The sequence below is a fragment of the Falco punctatus genome (genome assembly GCF_963210335.1).
Source record: "Falco punctatus genome assembly, chromosome: 2".
NCBI lineage: Eukaryota > Metazoa > Chordata > Aves > Falconiformes > Falconidae > Falco > Falco punctatus.
Genome location: NC_137581.1, coordinates 83,467,641 through 83,486,488, shown reverse-complemented (window position 1 = coordinate 83,486,488; position 18,848 = coordinate 83,467,641). Strand labels below are relative to the sequence as shown.

Genomic DNA, 18,848 nt, shown 5'->3' with positions numbered 1-18,848 from the left:
ATTAATAGAGCCACTGGTGACTAAACTGTAAAACAGAATATTTTTTCTCATTTAATGAAGTGTCTTACATAAAAATAAGCATAAGCCTCGTGATGAAGACCTTAATTTTACTAAGATTTTCAAGTATTTTTCTGTAAGTACAAGGTGTGATAAAGCTGGGTTTTCACCATAAGAATATGACTGTTTATTGTAACCATTCATTATGTGCATGGTCTTATTAAGGATATCAGGTCCCAGCTGTCATTATTCTTCCTGAATCTTCCTACAAGTGGCATGTGATTATTTCCTTATAGGAAAATTCTATAAGAATAGGTATTTCCCTCTGTATTAGCAAGACACGATCAGTTGTGAGCCACACTGCAAGAGTGTTTTCAAGTTCTTGCATTGTGTTCCCCCCCATCACTACACTGAATTAGTGCTTTTAGGGCTTCTTGGGCCATACTGAAGTCTTCAACCTGCAGCAAACAAAATGACTCTTGGTATTTTCTTCCCTGCTGTTCATTAAATGATCACTGACCTCTTCTACTGGTTGCAAGGAAGAGGTTGCAATTGCCTCTCTGTGATTTTTAACCTGATTTCCCTACAGAATAAGTGACACAGCCCTGGTTGTCATTTCTGCCCTAGCCTGCATGGAAAAAAATGGTGTATGGTTAGTGTATGCTTGGTGGGGGTGCTGGGAAACACCTGGGTTGTATATAAAAAGTTTCCTTCCTTTAAGAGGTCATTAGGTCTGCTTCCTTGTAGTTGATAGAGGCACTGTTAAAGTTAGGGATGAGTACAAACACTGTTGTCTGCAGGGTCAGTGGTGAGTAGCCAGGTCACCTCCATGATAACATAGTGTTGAATTCAGCATCTGAGAGTCAGTATTTTACTTTCCTTTCATATATATTTGGGGTTTTTTATCAGCACTACAGTTTGACTTCTGAGGACATTAATCTGGTGGCAGCTCACCCAGGACAACTATTCATGTACAGTGTCCCAGCAAGGAAAAGCACTTAAAAATATTTTTGCAAAGGAAGTAGGATGGTAGTCCACTTACAGAAAGTAGCTGTGCAAGGACAGGTCGTTAAGCTTAACATCAGCATGACTAACCAAAATCTCCTCCACTGTATTTCACGGCAAATCTGGTGGCTGTGCCACGAGATACTCAGCTTTGACCTAGTGGTGACGTGAGAACAGAGGCAGCATCCGGGTGGCTGTAGTTTGCACGTGCTGGTATCCCTGATAACCATTTCCGCAAGGAGGGCGTGGGCCAGTAGTTTTAATACATAAGAATCACAGTTTTGGATGGTAACAGGAAAAGCTGTGGTGGATAATCAATTTTGTGACAGCAGCTAGTACTAGATGGATGCTGAGCAGCAGGTATTGTAACTCGGATTTCTGGGGTGAAGGGATAAAACAAGACCCATTGTGCTGGACATCCTGCATGTGCAACAGGAAGAGACAACCCTGAGCCCAAAGCGTTGCAGCCTACCCAGGGGAGACAGGCAGTGGGTCATGGAGAGGAATGTAATCTAACAAACTTACGGCATTTTTTCTTTAAATCCTTTTGGCTGGATTTTCTTAGGAAGGGATTATTTAGATGGGAAACTCTAGCAGGAAAGGAAAGGAAGAGGAGGGCTGGGCCTGGGTCAGAAGAGCAGGGAGACAAAAATTTGTCATGTTGGGTACTGGGGGGTGTACTAAGAAAGGGTGAAGTCAGGGACTGGAAGGTGCTAGGGCAGTTATGGACTGGAATGGCCATTGAAGGTGTTTTCTCCTAACATAGTAACCTTTACAGGCTGTCTCTCAGTTTGCAAGTGGTCTGGAAGTGGTTATTAGTTGGCTTGCAGTTTTTCTTGAGCAGACTTTTAACTGAGTATAATAACAGCAGATTTTTAAAACAGTCAAGGAAGTTTTACCAGAAACATGTTTCTGTCTATCGTCAGAATTTCTTTTTTGTTGTTGTTGTTTGTAAAGCATCTTTATTTTTAGTGGAAATCCTAGGCAGCACCATTGGCAACTACACCTTTGGTGGTGGTTTTGTGTTTGAATTTTTTCTGTGAATGGGCGTAATTTATTTTTTTTTCCAATTGGGTGTGTAAGGACATGAAAGAGTTGCCTTCTTCCAAAGATACAGCTTGTGACATCTTCATTTCTTACTAGCTCCAGCAGAGGTCTGTCCTGTGCAAAAGGTAACCCGAGCTGGTTTTGTAGGTGTCAAGATCACCAGATGTGAGAATAGAGAATTCATCCGTGTTGCTGGCTTACCTGCATCTCCATGTTGCATTGTATCTTTTTTTATTGCTTTGCTCCTGCCTCTGAAGAGCAGACATTGAAGCTCAAAGGAAGATTTATGTTTGTTTTAGTCACCTACCTGCCTGATGAGAGCCCAGAGGCTGAGGCAGAAGAAGATTCAAAGCCAGCCACTGCTGTTGCTTGGCAGGCTGTAAAGCAAGAACATTTTGAATATGATCCCTTGCCTATTTTGGGAAAGTTATAAAATTTTCAGAGGTAGGCCAGTTATTTTTAAGCCTCTCTGGACATGCTTTTAATGCAGGATTCATTCTGGATGCTGTCAAGGTCGACCATTTTCTTTGTGAAAAAGTTTCTCTCCTTTGGGGAAATGTCTGGCAGATCTAATTAGCTGTGTGCCTTAGTCCTCTCTCGTTTCCTCATAGCCTGCTAAAACTATTGCTAGACCTTTCAGCTTCAGCCAAGATGGATTGCACTAGTTCTTGTCTGCCTTCCCCTGGCTTCATCCATTTTACATACAGACTTCCTCTAGCCTGTTTGAGGAGAAGGTTGCAGTATAGCTCTGCAGAGATGGCGTACCTCTACCAAAATGCAGGGAGGATGGTGTCTGGAAAAGGAAGTATTGGAATTGAGAAGCTGAAAATATCACCAACATGGGTATTTTCCTTGCATCTAACTCTGCTGCCACTTTGGATCTCTTTTTAAGTGTCACAAATTTTACATTCAATTAGCAAGGTTGCAAAAATGAAATTAAATAGAAAAATGACACCTACAATGAGATCTTGATTAATGAAGCTGCCCTCCTGCATCTCAGTTCTGTGGATAAAGAACTGGTCCAGGGAAGTGCTGAGAGCCCTTCCCACTGCTTTTGAAAGCAGTAGGGATTGCCGTGTGCTCCGTATCCATCAGGACTGGGTTCCAAGTTTTATTTTGCCAGAGCTTAGGAATCAAAATAGCTGACATCTGTAATGAACAGGAGGACATGAATTATGTAGACAAATAAACTGGCAATTACTGCTGCACATTTATCTTCACCTCTGTAATTGATAAACTGTAAATGTTCCATATGGAAGCCCTGCGTATAAATTAATTCCTCTGCATTTGGGCCTCTTGAGTCTCTGTGGATGTGCGATGTAGCAGCTTTCATATCTCCTATCTCAATTTAAGGCGGCAGATCCCTTTATACCATGCTACCAATGCTTTGTGAGATTGGGGGTATGAAGACAACAAACTCCATTAGGATGTAGCGTGCATTCAGTTTGGAGGAGTACATAGTGTTTTCCTGCCTAATTCTTACAGAATTAAAGGTAGTTCACTTTGAAAAGTTATTCTCTGAATCCTCTTCTCTTATTTACATATATCATCACTGTTACCCAGAAGGAGGGGGTTGGTTGTTTAATCTTTGTCCTGGCACTATTGAAAGAAGTCAGTCTTAGAGATTTTTTTGTTGCCCTTTATTGAGAAACTGCATGTGTTTAGCATTAGTTCTGATTTCAGCAATGGCCAGTGTTATCAGAATATTACTTTCCCTGCTTCCTATAAAGCTGCAGCACATACCTTTGTATTAATGCTGTTAGCCATACCTTTGTATGTGTGTCTCTTAAAAGCAGATGGTTTATTGGACAAGTGAAGTTAGACCTAACATTAAGTTCAGTTGTATTTCTGCCTGCCTGTAGCATGTTGAATTTTCATCACATCAAATCAGCTCCAGAACTGGGGGCAATGCTGCAGATAACATTGGAAACATCTGTATGTATCAACAATGAAGGAGGGCAAAAGAGCCAGAAAGCCTCCCTTTGACAGAAATTAGTGATTGGTAAGGTATGTGTGTGATACCGTGCTTGAGCAGAGGCAGGACAAGGCAAGAAGAGATGCTTTGGTGGTCCACACACAGTCTTGCTGTCCTACTGACAATCCCCAGTTCATTCAGATGTGAGAATAAATGCATGGCTGTGGTGAATTGATGCTGGCTGGATGCCAGGTGCTTCATTTCCTGCCATCTCAACGGCCCAGGGTTTCTGGGGTGTGTTTGCCAAGCCCAAGTTCAGATGCAATGAAATGTGAGACCTGCTAGCAGGAAACAATGCAATTTCTAGTTGTGTGTAGTCTTTACAATCCTTGTCCTACTTGGATATCTCCTACATTGGGGTTTCTTTAACCTTTAAGATGTTTGACCTAAATGAAGGGCAGGCCTAATAATGTTTTATTGAATGCTAGATCTCAGATTTTCTGGCTGAGGAAATGTGAGCCCAGGGGCTTCCACCGCAGTGACTTTTTTTAAGGAAGACATGATCTACCTTTGGTGAAATCCTGGATGAAATAGCTTTCTAATAAAGTTGGAGGCTGGAGAAAGAGCACAGAAAAGAAACCGAAGTTGCAAGGTGGGTGGGTGGGTGTCCCTTTTCTGGTCCCCAAAAAAAAGTGATTCAGGGCTGTTGGTCTTAAAAGGTCGGTGCAGTAACAGTATATCAAAGGGTGTCTTAATTTTCTGAGCTTCCCTCAGTTTGACGCATCTCAGCCTGTAAGCCTGGAGCAGGTATCAGTAACTTGCAAACCTTTGCTCTTCTGAGACTGACAGCAACTTCTCCCACCCAGGGGCAAGCAGGAGATGACAGCTGCACTGCCCAGTCTGGTGGTGTGCTGTGCAGCCAGGGGACAGAAGCTGCCCCAGGGGTCTCAGCCTGCTGGTCCCCATGTCAACAAGGGTTGCCTTTGTGCTGCAGCAGCATTACAGCAACGCTGGTAGTGGGGCAGTCACCAAAGCAAAATAAGAACAGATTTGGTGGTGGCTGCTAGCAGGAGGTTCTGTGGGGGGGTGTCAGGGATGGGGAATGCCTCAGGCAGAGCATGAAAATTTCGTGGCTGGGATGTTTCCTTGCAGGGTGGCCTCCGAGTCCCAGGTCTCTCCTGACAGCAGCTGCACACAAGGCTGGAAGGAGAGTGCCATAGGGCAGGAGGAGAAACGAAGCACTTTGACCTGGAAATGTGTGCAGAAAGAGAGCATCCATCAAAATAGTGTGAGAGGTGGGGTAGTTTGCAAGCATTCAAAAGAACTGACAAAACCCAGCACAAACTGCTTGCAAACCCATTCGGGGACACAAAACATGTCCAAGTTCCTGGGGACAGTAGGAACTGGCCCTAAGCATGGACACACCAGGCCTGCCCTGGCTGCTGGCACCAATCTCTGATGGTGCTGTCTGGGAATGGATGCATGTTTTGACTGTTTTATCCAGGTGTGGGCCATTAGTGCTTAAACCAAGGTTTGTATAAAGTCCAGGGAAAACTTCAGAGCTCTTTTCCAAATCAAAGCATTGGGTGTGTTTGTGACAGGTCTTGAAACCTGGTATTTTGGAGTTCTTTTCTCTTTCGCTTTCCCTTAACCGCACCAGACGACAGGATGGCACAAAAAGCTGGATAACTATCGTGTAATAATCACAGCTTCTGTTTTTCCATCCACGCTGTGAGTTTCACATCCGTAAGCATGGAGGGTGTGTTTCACCTGCCTGGCTCTGCCTGTGTGCAGTGTCGGTTGCTCAGCCTCAGGCCCCTCACCATATGTGGGACCCAGCGTGTGATGTGGTGATGAAGGGGGTGGTCAGAGATCTGCTTTGGGAGGGCAGTGTCCCCGTGTCAGTGGTCCCAGGAATGGTGGCAAGTGAGCAGAGCTCCCCAACACAGCTGCAACCCCAGGCGCTGCCAGCCCAGCCCTGGACATTCCTCGGTGGACTTCATTAACCCTGTCCCAAGGTCAGCAGTGTGCCCACAGGGTGCTTCCAGGCCTCCTGCCTGTGCCAGGGCTCCTGCCTTGCACTGTGCCATGGAGGCAGTCCTGTCGTTAGCCACTGGGCAAGGGGATGGTTTGGTACATGATGGCTGGTAAATACTGCAAATGGCTGAGCTATCTAGGCCGCCCTTCCCTGTGCATCCTTCCTCCGATCTGCTGCTTCTGTGCATATTCGGACTCTTGAGTTTGAAACCATAAGAAAAACCAACAACCCACAAAGCCAGAGGTGCTTGAGCGAGGTGGTAAAGGCCACGGTTGCCTTCATCACACCGCATTCATCACAGCTGGTGTTGCATAAAACAGGGTCAAGGCTCAGGGAGACCATTCTGATCCTTCTGCCCCCTGGGGAACGGGGTCCCAGCCCTCCAGAGAGCAGCTACTGATGGTTCTCCCACAGCTCCTTACATTTGGGCAGGATCTCTCCCGTAGTCGCTTTTTAGAAGCAAACTTCTCCCCTCCCCTCCCTGCCCTGTGCTAATGCTTGTTTTTCTTTACCACTCCGGATGTCTCATTTGGAGAACTGTAGGCTCTGCAGCTGCTAGTTCATGTCTTTTGTCTTCTTAGGATCTGGAGTGGTGTTGTGCCACCCTTTAAGCACAGGCTGTAGTCATCATACCATTTCCAGGACAAATCTTATTTCTTGGAGGGGCCACACGAAGGCCAGGTTTTGCTGTAGAAGTCCACTGGTGGAGTAGGACTGCTGCTGTCTTGCTCCTTGCTGGCTGTTCCAAGTGTTTATAAATAAAACTGCTCTGGATGATGAATCTTGGCTCGGGGGGGGGGGGGGGGGGGGGGGGGCGGAGCTGTAAAACTTGAAAGGCTTGTGATTGTTCTTCCTCTGACTACCAGGGTGTCTGAAATAATTTGTACGTCTCCAGGAGAAGATGTATTGATCATATCCATATATCTATCTGCCACTGTTTATCTTGATGGTTTCCTAATAATTTTCCATTTTTCCAGTGAATTATATGATCGTGGTCTGAATGGAAACATTGCAGTGGGAAGGGAGTGGGGAAGACTGGGGAGGGTCTGTGCATTGCAGGAGGTGCTCTGAGTTTCCTTTTAGACTTTTCAGATGCAAATGGTCCCACATCACCAAGCTCTTACACCTATTGGGCCTGACCCACAGGTCACACTGGACACAGAATTAGGCTGGCCTGGTGGTTTTGGGTCAAATGAAGGAATTGTTTAATTAATCAGGTACAACCATACAGGGCTGATTTCCACAGCCTGTTGAGGCAAGAGGTAGAATAGGAGAAGATGCGTGTAGCGATGGTGAGTGGCAGTAGCAGTGTGTATTCCTGCTGTCTTGTTTTCAGGCCAGTGCTATCATGGTTTTCCATCTGCCATTGTCCCTCCTGCTTTTAAAGAGAACAAACCTAAAACCAAACCAAACCAGAGGCCAGTACATTGATTGTCCTTTTGATTGTGTGATGGAGCAGAGAGATAGGGAATAAAAGTGTATCTTGAAAATAAGGAAACAAGGTATGCCTTTGGGTGGAGGAGGATGTTAGCCATACTACTGCCTGTGCTCTTTTGAATAAAGGTCATGAAAAGGTTTGCAGGGAAGCCTTCTGGTTTTTCCTCTTCATGAGTGAAATTCTAGCAGGTGCTGCTGCAACCCAAGGTGCATCTGCAGCGTGTCTTTGTGGAAACATCTCATCCCTTCTGCACAGTACCAAACTTGCTGAGGGTTTAGACCTCCCCATGAACTGAGGGATTTCCTTAAATCCATGTAAATCAGATCTCTATTAAGAAGCAGAAGGGGTATAAACCACTGAGAGACTTTGCTCTTTTTTTCCAAAGTCTGCATGTACCATAAATTGGATAGCCCCCCCTGAGACAGGGGGAAAGCAAACTCCTAAAATGGATGGTAAAGGTTTAGTAATTGTTTCAAACAGCCAACTAAAAATGCTTTTTATTACAAGGCTTGAGTTCTCTTTCAAATGTGAAACTGCTTGTACTTTTTGGCAGCGAAGGCTGCTTTTATGTCTCCCCGGGGACAGCGGTAAAACTTTCAGCAGCTCAGGCACAGAAACCAGCTCTTTGTCAAACTGGAGGCGAGAAACCAAAAGTTGTTTTGCGGATTTCCGAGTCCCCCAGAGCTCACTTTTGGAATTTGCTGATTAATCTGCACCTCTGAAAAAGCTTTTCTTAGGGAGAAGAGGGAGAGAGGTGAAGATAGTGTTGTATGTAGATGGGACCAGACTCAGTGGAGGTGTTTGGTGCCTGTAGGGTAGGTAAGCTACTTGATGATTTTTTTTATGTTCAGCTGTTAGTTGGTGGGGTACAAGAGCAAGGAATCAGCACTTTTCCTGCAGTTGCACTGAAAGATAGAGAGGAGCTGGATTTATTCCTACCACCACCATGGGCAGGAGAGCAGGAGTCTCTTCTGCTAACCCTGTCCCAAAGGTGTGACAGAAATGCTGATGCCTGCTGTGGCTGGTAGGGGGGGAGCAGGAGAGGTTTAGGGAGACAGTGGGATGTGATGGGTTTCCCTGGCAGTGTTGCTCGCTGGTGTGCTCTGAGTAGGAGCCAGGTGGGGCCACGTTGTCGGTGGAGTCACTGAGGTGGCTCCGGTGCCAGCACAATCTGCAGTGGAGCACTCCAGCGTGGTGTACAGTGGGTTTTCCCAAACTGGAGGAACCTCAGGGGGAGCGGAGAGAGCTCCTGGGAGCTCGCAGCTCATGCCACAGCACCTGGTGGGACCTGGGGAGAGACAGGAGCAACGTCGACCAAGCCCCACACACCTATATATAGAAGAAGCCCCTGGGGAGTGCCAGCAACCAAGGCACACAAACATGGCATGGCATGGAAGTTGGGCAGAAGAGCATCCAGGGCAGGCACTGAAGCCCTGCCAACTTGACCAGGGAGCAATAGTTTCCACCCAGCAGAAAGCCATGGCCGCTCTGATCTCTGCACACATCACGACTGGCACAGCTGCCCAGACAGAGCTCCGGTGGGAACAGGCAGCCCCCCAGGTGCCGGGCTGCTGGCTGTGCCCTGCTCTGACACCAGTACCGGCCAGCAGCAGCGAGCGGTCCTGTGGGAGGTGCACCCAGGGAGGGGGACTCCCCTGCTTGGTGGCAGAGCACTGGGAGGAGGCGAGCAGGCTGAGGAGCATCAGGGAGTGCAAGAGAGAGAGGGACCGGTGGAATCGCACCCCACCTTCCCCGGGACAGGCCCGACAGGCAGGCAGGACACGTGAGAGAGAGGAATCCCCGTGCTCTCTCTGCCTGGCTGAACACCGTGACTGAAGGGATGAGGGGCAATGGTGACAAGGTCCAGCCGGGCACAGCAGGCTGGCTCCTCTGTGACTCTCCCATCTTCCCAGATGCCCGTGCATAATAGGTATGAGGGTCTGCAGGTAGAACAGAACAATAGAGAGGACGATGGTTCATCTGGCATGGAGCTGTCACTGAGGTTAAGTTAGCCTATGCCCCTGCATCAAAACTGCTTCCATAAAGAAAAAAAGATGGGTCACTGTCATAGGAGACTCCCATCTGAAGGGAACAGAAGGCCCAATACACAGACTGGACCCACTTCTCAGGGAATTCTGTTGCCTCCCTGGGGCCTGGGTTAAAGATGTGAAGACAAAGATTCCTACTTTTATGCAGCCCTCAAATTACTATCCATTATCCATTTTTCAGGCAGGCAGCAATGAAGTTGCAACAAGAAGTCCAAGAGCAATCGGGAGAGACTTCAGGGCCTTGGGACAACTAGTTAGGGTATCAGGAGCACAAGTAGTGTTCTCCTGAATCCCTCCAGTTGCACAGAATGATGAGTGGAGAAACAGGAAGAGCCAGCACATCAATATCTGTCTCTGAGGCTGGTGTCACCGCGCAGAATTTGGGGGGGTTTGGTCATGGTTCGGTTTATGCAACACCAGGCCTGCTGGCAACAGATGGGGTACACCTGTCCCAAAGCAGTAAAAGGATCTTTGTACAGGAGTTAGCGAGGCTCATTGAAAGAGCTTTATACTAGATTTGAAGGGGTGAGGGGATAAAACTAGAGTCACTAGAGATAAGCCTGCAGACAGCACACCAGTGTTTGAGGGACAGTGTGCTAGTGAGGTCCTTCAGTCTGCCATCTCAGTGGAGGTAGGGGATAGAGATCCATGCAGCAGCAAAGACACAAGAGTTATTGATGTGTGTGTCAGAAACCACAGAAGTGATTGAGAACAGTCACACAGGAGTTAGGGCTTCTCCCACAAAAAAGGTGGCAGGATCAATAGCCCAGCTGAAGTGTATCTATACCAGTGCACGCAGTATGGGCAACAAACAGGAGGAGCCAGAAGCCACTGTGCAACAGAAAAACTATGACATAATTGCCATCATGGAAACATGGTGGGATGACTTACTTAACTGGAGTGTTCAGTGGATGTCTATAAACTCTTCAGAAGGGATAGGCAAGGAAGGAGAGGTGGTGGAGTACCCCTGTATGTTAACGGAGTGTTTTAGTTATCTAGACCTTAATGATAGTGACCATAGGCTTGAGTGTTTATGCGTAAGAATCAGGGGGAAGGCCAACAAGGCAGATGTCATGGTGGGAGTCTGTTACAGACCACCCAACCAGGATGAACAGGCAGATGAAATATTCTATGAGCAGCTGGGAGAAGTCTCACAGTCGCTAGCCCTTGTTCTTGTGGGGGACTTCAACTTACCAGATGTCTGCTGGAAATACAATACAGCAGAGAGGAAAGATCCCAGGCGGTTCCTGGAGTGTGTGGGAGATAACCTCCTGACACAGCTGGGGAGTGAGCCAGCTAGGGAAGGTGCCTGCTGGACCTGTCGTCTATGGACAGGGAAGGACTTGTGTGTGGTGTGACAGTTGGAGGCTGTTTTGGGCACAGCAATCACAAAATTACAAGAGTTTTTTATTCTTGGAGAAGTAGGGAGGGGTGTCAGCAGAACCACTACCTTGGACTTCCAGAGGGCAGACTTTGGCCTGTTGAGGAGCCTGGTTGGCAGAGTCCTTTGGGAGGCAGTCCTGAAGGGCAAAGGAGTCCAGGAAGGCTGGACATTCTGCAAGAAGGAAATGCTCAAGGCGGAGAAGCAGGCAATCCCCATGTGCAAAAGATGAGCTGGTGGGATAGGAGACTGTCCTGGCTGAACAGAGCGCTTTGGCTGGAACTCAGGGAAAAAAGGAGAGTTTATGACCTTCTGAAGAAGGGGCAGGAAACTCAGGAGGACTACAAAGTTGTCATGAGGTTATGCAGAGAGAAAATCAGAAGGGCCAAAGCCCAGCTAGAACTTAACCTGGCTACTGCTGCAAAAGGCAATAAAAAATGTTTCTACAAATACATCAGCGACAGAAGGAGGGCTAGGGAGAATCTCCATCTTTTATCAGATGCAGGGAAAAACATAGTGACAAAGGCTGAGGGAAAGGCTGAAGTACTTAATGCCTCCTTTGCCTCAGTCCTTAATAGTAAGACCAGCTGTTCTCAGGGTACCCAGCCCCCTGAGCTGGAAGACGGGGACAGGGAGCAGAAAAAATCCCCCACAACCCAAGGGGAAATGGTCAGCGACCTGCTGCACCACCTAAGACACACACGGGTCTATGGGGACGGATGGGACCCACCCAAGGGCACTGAGGGAGCTGGCAGGAGTGCTTGCCAAGCCACTTTCAATCATTTATCAGCAGTCCTGGCTAACCAGGGGTGACCCAGTTACTGGAAGCTAGCCAATGTGACACCAGTCTACAAAAAGGGACGGAAGGAGGATCCAGGGAACTACAGGCCTGTCAGCCTGACCTTGGTGCTGGGGAAGGTTATGGAGCAGGTCATCCTGAGTGCCATCACATGGCACGTGCAGGACAACCGGGTGATCAGGCCCAGCCAGCAGGGCTTTATGAAAGTCCTGCTTGACTAACCTGACCTATGACAAGGTGACCTGCTTAGTGAACAAGGGAAAGGCTGTGGATGTTGCCTACCTGGACTTCAGTAAAACCTTTGAAACCCTTTCTTATAGCATTCTCCTGGAGAAACTGGCTGCCCATGGCTTGAATGAGTGTACTGTTTGCTGAGTTAGCAACTGGCTGGATGGCCAGTCCCAAAGAGTGGTGGTAAATGGAGTTACATCCAGTTGGTGACAGATGATAAGTGGTGTTCTCAGAGCTCAGTACTGGGACCAGTTCTGTTTAATATCTGGACGAGGGGATCAAGTGCACCCTCAGTGAGTTTACAGGTGACACCAAATTGCAGGGGGAGCGTTGATCTGCCTGAAGGCAGGAAGGCTCTGCAGAGGGGTCTGGACAGGCTGTGTGGATGGGCCGAGGCCAGTTCTGTGAGGTTCAACAAGGCTCAGTGCCGGGTCCTGCACTTGGGTCACAACAACCCCACACAGTGCTACAATTTGGTGAAGAGTGGCGGGAAAGCTGCCCAGTGCAAAAAGACCTGGGGGTGTTGGTCAACAGCCAGCTGAACATGAGCCAGCAGTGTGCCCAGGTGGCCAAGATGGCCAATAGCATCCTGGTTTGTACCAGAAATAGTGTGTCCAGCAGGACAAGGGAAGGGATCATCCCCCTGTGCTGAGCACTGGTGAGGCCGCACCTTGAATGCTGTTCAGTTTTGGGTCCCTCACTGCAAGAGGGACATGGAGGTGCTGGAGCGTGACCAGAGAAGGGCAACAGACCTGGTGAAGGTTTAGAGCACAAGTCTTATGAGGAGCGGCTGAGGGAACTGGGGTTGTTTAGCCTGGAGAAAAGGAGGCTCAGGGGAGACCTTCTTGCTATCTACAACTGTCTGAAAGGAGTTTGTAGCGAGATGGGCGTCAGTCTCTTGTCCCACATAACAAGGGATAGGACGAGAGGAAACAGCCTCAAGTTGCACCCAGGGACATTTGGATTGGATATTAGGAAAAATTTCTTTGCTGAAAGGGTTGTCAAGCAATGGAACAGGCTGCCCAGGGAAGTGGTTGAGTCACCAGCCCTAGAGGTATTTAAAAGACATGTAGATGTGGTATTTAGGGACATAGTTTGGTGGTGGACTCGGCAGTCTTGGGTTAACAGTTGGACTCAATGCTCTTAAAGGTCTTTTCCAACCGAAACAATTCTATGATTCTATGATTGTATGCCTTCCCTACAGCTCTGGCAGGTATGGGGAAAGGTAGGGGATGAGGTGGGAAGTGCCAAAATTGCCAGGTGGGATTATTTTCTCTCTGGTATAGAAAGGTTCTTCTCTCTCTGAGGACATGTTAATTTGCTTTTGCCTACCTGGTCCCCTCACCTCTGTTTCATTCTTTATTCTCTGTTCCTTTGGTTTCTTCTTTTTTCCTGCATTCCTACCCCTGTATCTTTCTTCAGAGCATCTGTTTGGTATCCTCCCTCCTCCTGGTGTTTTCCTTAGGTGACTCTGATTATTCAGCAGCTCTGCTGAATGCAGTTCCCTCTCCAGAGGGGGAGAAGTGCTGTAGCAGAGCAGCACTTGCTGCTACTGCCGCAGACACAGGTCGAGCAGAGGACAGGCTCTTATACCTGCTGCTGCTGAGCTGCAGGATAGCGGAAAGGTGCGGTGGGAAGGCAGTGACGGGGATGCACCCTGCATAGTCCTTTTAGAACCAGCCTAGGTAAAAAAGCCAAAAAGCTGCTTTCCTTTTTTACTTTGAGAAGGCTTTCCCTGAATTAATTCACAACAACCTATATGAAAAGTAGCTGAAAGATCTTACAGTGTAGCTCAGTTGGGAGTTTTTAGGTGCAATATAACTGAATAAGAATCCCCTCCACAAACAACTGCAGAGCAACCCAGGTATAGTGGTGTTGAATTTCAACATTTCACAGCAGTATAAAGATATTCACAGGAGAAAACTTGGAAAGCGAGCAAAATAATACTGTCAGGACATTTCTTCTTGCTCTTGCCCTTTTGCAGTAGTCTGGAGGAGCCAGTAAGAAGGTTTTGGGGAATTCGGGAAGTGTTTGCAGAGCTGGCACTTAGGATTGGCCCTTTGTGTCCCGTCTTTGCTTGTACTGTGGGAATGAGTTATGTGTGTGCAGTCTTGAAGCAGGCATGTCAGCATCAAGTGATGATCAGCAGATGGTGCAGGCATCATCATCCCTGTTGTGGCCACTGCTCAGTGTTGGTGTGTAGCATACCATGGGCTGCCCCGCCGTCCCTGCCGGTGCTGGGAGTTTGCTGCCCCAGCTGCCCTGCAGCATGGCAGCCTCTGTTTGTGCACCTCCAGCAAGAGGCTGGGTGCTCCCAGGACCCACTGGTGTCCTCTCACTCCATGTCAGGGGGGAAGTCTTCTGCACAGCCAGGGGGGTCACTTGCTGTATAGCCTGGGGAAGGCTCACTTGCCAGAATAACGCACTGCAAGGAATGCTTATGTTCCTGAAACTTTGGCACTGAGAAGGACGGGATGTCAAGCAGCAGGGTTTTGAGGTTCAGGCAGTTTTTGTGGCAAAACTCAGGAGGTGTGAGGTGGCAGCAGTTATTTTTGGCTTTTGTTGAGAGTGATGGAGTTGGCCACCTCTCTCAGTGTGCTGTAGGAGCAGAGAGCCTGTTCCTGCAGGTGGTACACTGCGTACTCCCTTGCCACTTGTCAGCTGTACAGTGATTAGTTCTAGATGTTTGTCCTCCAGCGGCAGTCTTAACATAACATCTCCAGATGCTGGAAATTAATTTTCTCTATCCATCCCTCTGGAGTTAGTAAAAGTCTTGAGGCTTCCTTCTGCCCACACAACAGCACCAATGAATCTCTTCAGGGTCACTGTGTACTGAATTTGGATGCCTTCCCTGGTAGATCCTGACAGCTTTCTCCTCTTGCTTTGCAGATCACAGGCGTTATCCTTCTCGCAGTCGGCGTCTGGGGCAAACTTACCCTTGGCACATACATCTCTCTCATTGCTGAGAATTCGACCAATGCTCCCTATGTGCTCATCGGAACGGGTACCACAATCATTGTCTTTGGGCTTTTCGGCTGCTTTGCCACTTGTCGTGGGAGCCCATGGATGCTGAAACTGGTAAGCATGCCAAAGTGCCTTAAGCAAGAGGGGAAGAGGTTTTGCTGATGTATTGGGATTCCCCTCACCCCCTGCCAAGCTTCACCAGATGTTAATGTGGGGGTTTAGGCACATAAGCCAGATTTTATTGATCTTAATGTTCAACACATGCGTCTTTTGGACAAAGAAGGGGGAAAAAATCTTTGCCAAAACCAGCTGTTGATTGAGTATGAATGAATTTTGCTACCGCACAGCGTACAGGCCCATATGTTGTTGGGAGCAGGGTGAAATGCTGCTGATGAATTACTCTGTGAGTAATTCTACAATCATTCTGGTTTTTCTGTGAGCCAGACAGATAGGTATATTTACAATCTTAAAAATGTCCAAAGCATCGTAAATGTGAAATTCATTTGAAGTATATTTTAAAGGGGTCATTGTAATACTCTGATGTGAAATCTATGGAGAAAATAGTTGGCACCTTCTAAAAGCACACCAGCCTTTCTTTTTCTCCTAACATTCACTGGAATGAAACAAGTCAACCCCAGAAAACAAAGCTTTGTATGGTATGTTTGTCCTCATCTCAAAAGCAGCATGGACTCAAGGTACACCAAGCAGAGGTACAGCAGCTGTCTCTCAGTCCAGTTTAACTTCTCTATAAAAGTTTCTCTGTTCTGTTTTCCAGTCTACCTTAAAATGCAAAATAACTATAGGTTAAACGAACCTATATGATAAACTGTGTTTCTAGGAATATTCAGGAGCAAAATCCTCCATGTGTAATGATTTGAAGGGTGGAAATAGCACTTGTGAAGTACTGAGACGGTGGAAAGGGGCTTGACAGTACGATGCATCAGCTGCTACAGTATTTTGGGGCTGGTTTTCTAAGGAGATGGGATGATTCTTCTCCAGTTTGAACTGGATTTTAAAAAAGGACATCTTAAAGAGAGTTAAATTTCTTGAGTTGATGGCACAGTAGGGGAGAGGTAGCAGCTGCAAAGCAGTCAGCAGGTATATGCTGGTAGCCAGTCAGCACGTACCTAATGCTGTCATAGGTGCACCACTGCTGTCTTTTGCTGGTGATGTGCTGTCAGGGCACGTGTAGAGGCTTGTTGGAGTTACTGCAGTCCAGATGGGAAAGGGATAAAGGTGAATGATGATATAAATCCATAGGAAATCAGGCTCTGCTAGCTGCTCCATAAGTCATGTAACTTAGGCATGCCACTAACAGTGGCATGTGCTGTTTCAAGCACATGGTTTTATTTTCATTGTACATGTAAAAAATACTTTAAAATTTTCTTTCTCTTCTGAACAGAATACAGGCAGTGATTTGACACCTGCATTAATTGGAGAGAATTACTCTCCTGGTTCTGCCTTCACTGTTGTCTTCCCTTCCCCAACAACCTTCCATTAAAAATAAATTTCCCTCTTTCTGCAAAGTCCTGCTAGGACTGAATTTAATTTAAGATGTTTCCTTTTTTAATTAACTGTTATTTAGCATGTGGAGAAAAAAAGTAATTTTCTCTCCAGAAGATTAATACCCAACTTCAAATTTTACTATCCCACTTTGCATTTTTTTCTTTACCTTCCATATTTCTGCTTAGATGTATTTTTAATAGTTTCTGAGTCTCTACACTGAAAGCACTGTTTTCAAGGTTTATTTAGCTCCAGATCCAAATGCTGCTCCTAAAGCCAAACATGGGCCTTGGGTCAGCAAAGTATTTGAAGCATCTGTCTAGTATTATCATGAGAATATTGCCAGTGAAGTCAGTGGTTCAGTTTGTTCATTGGAGAAACTTCAGGAATCAGGCAGCAAATCCCAGTCTAGCAGTAAGATAGATAAAGGTGAACCAAAACACCTGGAGAAGCCGATTTACTATAGCAGAGTGCTATGCGAACATGGAGGGTCTGTTTGTATTCCTTGTTGCAAGATCAAAACCTGAATGACTTTGGTCCGTCTCTGGCATGTGAGTGTGTTTTAATTTCTAAGAGAACACTAAGAACTGTGGGAACAGAAATGTCAGAAAAGCCGATAATTAGACAATACATATTGTCTCTGAGTTGTATAAACACATATAATATATTCAGGTAGTAACCTGTGTATGGCCTCCAAAAGACCTTTGGTTTCTTAACATCTTTGAGGGGTGTCTAGAGCAGAAAGTTGTATTTTATGTGATAACTGAACAGTATCTGTGCTGAGACAAAAGGCTGTCATGTCCTGACTTCGCTTGCCTCCTTCCTTTCCAGTATGCCATGTTTTTGTCCCTGGTGTTCCTGGCTGAGCTAGTGGCTGGCATTTCAGGGTTTGTGTTTCGTCACGAGGTAGGTGGAAATGTGCTGAGTTTGCATATGTCAGTGCCTCCCTGGGCAGGCGCTGCTGGGAGGTTCTCTGGAGCGTGGAAAATGTGTAGGTCACTGAGCTCGGTGGCTCCATACACATCTCCAGGGATGTGGCTGATGTGCAACAATAACATGTGCAGCTCTTAAAAACTGATGCAATTCCAAATGAAGGGATTTAGCCAAAGCTCTTGGCCTCAGCTGCCTGATAATTTTCTCTGGAGCTATGAGGTTTTTTGTGTCCATCATGTAAGATCTTCTTTACTCTTTTACATATGCTGAGGGCTGCAAAATAGATTAAACACTTTTCTTAAACACAGCTTCTTCAGCCAGGCAAGTGCTTGTTTATGTAAAGCAGAGAGCATTTCTGCATCAGGCCAGACGATGTTTTGTAAATCTTTTTATTTCGGGGGGAGGGAGTGCATGGGATGGGATTTTGTTTCTATCCTGAGAAAAAGGAAAGATTAGAAATAGTGAGGTAGGAACTTGGGACAGAAAGAAGCTTTCGAAAATGTGATGGTCTAGATTTGTAGCAGCACTTCTGCTTTAGCCACTGTAATCAGGTCTGTCTCCAGCTTTAAGTCCATGGACCTGCATGCCATTAAAGCTGAACCAGGACAACCCCAGAGACCTTCCTTGATTTCTAGTCTCTTCTTTTGACATGAGGTTTCCCTTGCTATAGGCTTTTCAGGTGTCTTCCCTTGCAAGTGGTGAATAGTTTTAATTTGATCCTGAAATTCCTGTCTATCTGCTGAGGATTGCCATTTCATCTGGCCTAACCTGTGGCAGCCTCAGTGCCAGGCTGCTACCCCTCTGTAGCAGAGGAAGTCTCTTGTGAAGGTCACAGCCATGTGGGCTGCCCAAATTATCTGCTACCCAGCCCCTTTACCACCCTTGTGCCTTCCCTGGTGATGTGCCTGAACTTCTCCAGCTGAAAGACCTCTTGTCCCTTACCCAAACACTTTTGGTGCTGGGGACAAGGGCTGCTGCCTGGTCAGGGAATTCATGTCTTCATTTGATGCCACTGACTTCTGTCACTAAGGCACTTGCACAAGCTTTGGCTCCCACTGGGCATCCATGGGCTGAGAGAAGCACACAATCTCCTTCAGCTTAGTGCTGGAACAAAGTGTTTGGGGAAAAAAGCACCAAAGGATATCTTTCTTAAAGGTTAAGTCATTTTCTGGTTTTTTTTAAATGTAGCAGTTTGCTGGGGTAGTTTTCTTTCTATGTCCAGTAGACCCCACTTGAAAAATGGCATGAATTACTCCTGACAGTTAAGAGAGAGTTCTGCCAGCTCTGAAAACACACTTAAAAATGAGTGTGAAGGGGTAGTTTGAGTGCCTTGTTAGGTATTGTATTTGCTTCCTGCAAAAAATGCCTCGAATGTTATGCTTTTCATTGCTCATGTGGGCTGTATTTTTTTCCTTGTCCTCATAGATCAAGGATACTTTCCTTAGGACATATACTGAAGCAATCCAGAATTACAACAAGAACGATGAGCGGAGCCATGCAGTGGATAACGTACAGGAAAGTGTAAGTCTAAAATTGGATATTAAAATTA

At 46.7% G+C, this 18,848-nt stretch overlaps 1 protein-coding gene across 1 annotated transcript in view; it reads left to right on the top strand.

The window, feature by feature from the left end:
- TSPAN7 (tetraspanin 7) overlaps positions 1-18,848 on the top strand; it is a 103,711-nt gene that overhangs the window by 69,488 nt on the left and 15,375 nt on the right. The window contains exons 2-4 of the mRNA XM_080374349.1: positions 14,789-14,977; positions 17,198-17,272; positions 18,725-18,820. Coding sequence (XP_080230475.1) covers positions 14,789-14,977; positions 17,198-17,272; positions 18,725-18,820 — 360 coding nt within the window. The remainder of the gene's footprint in view (positions 1-14,788; positions 14,978-17,197; positions 17,273-18,724; positions 18,821-18,848) is intronic.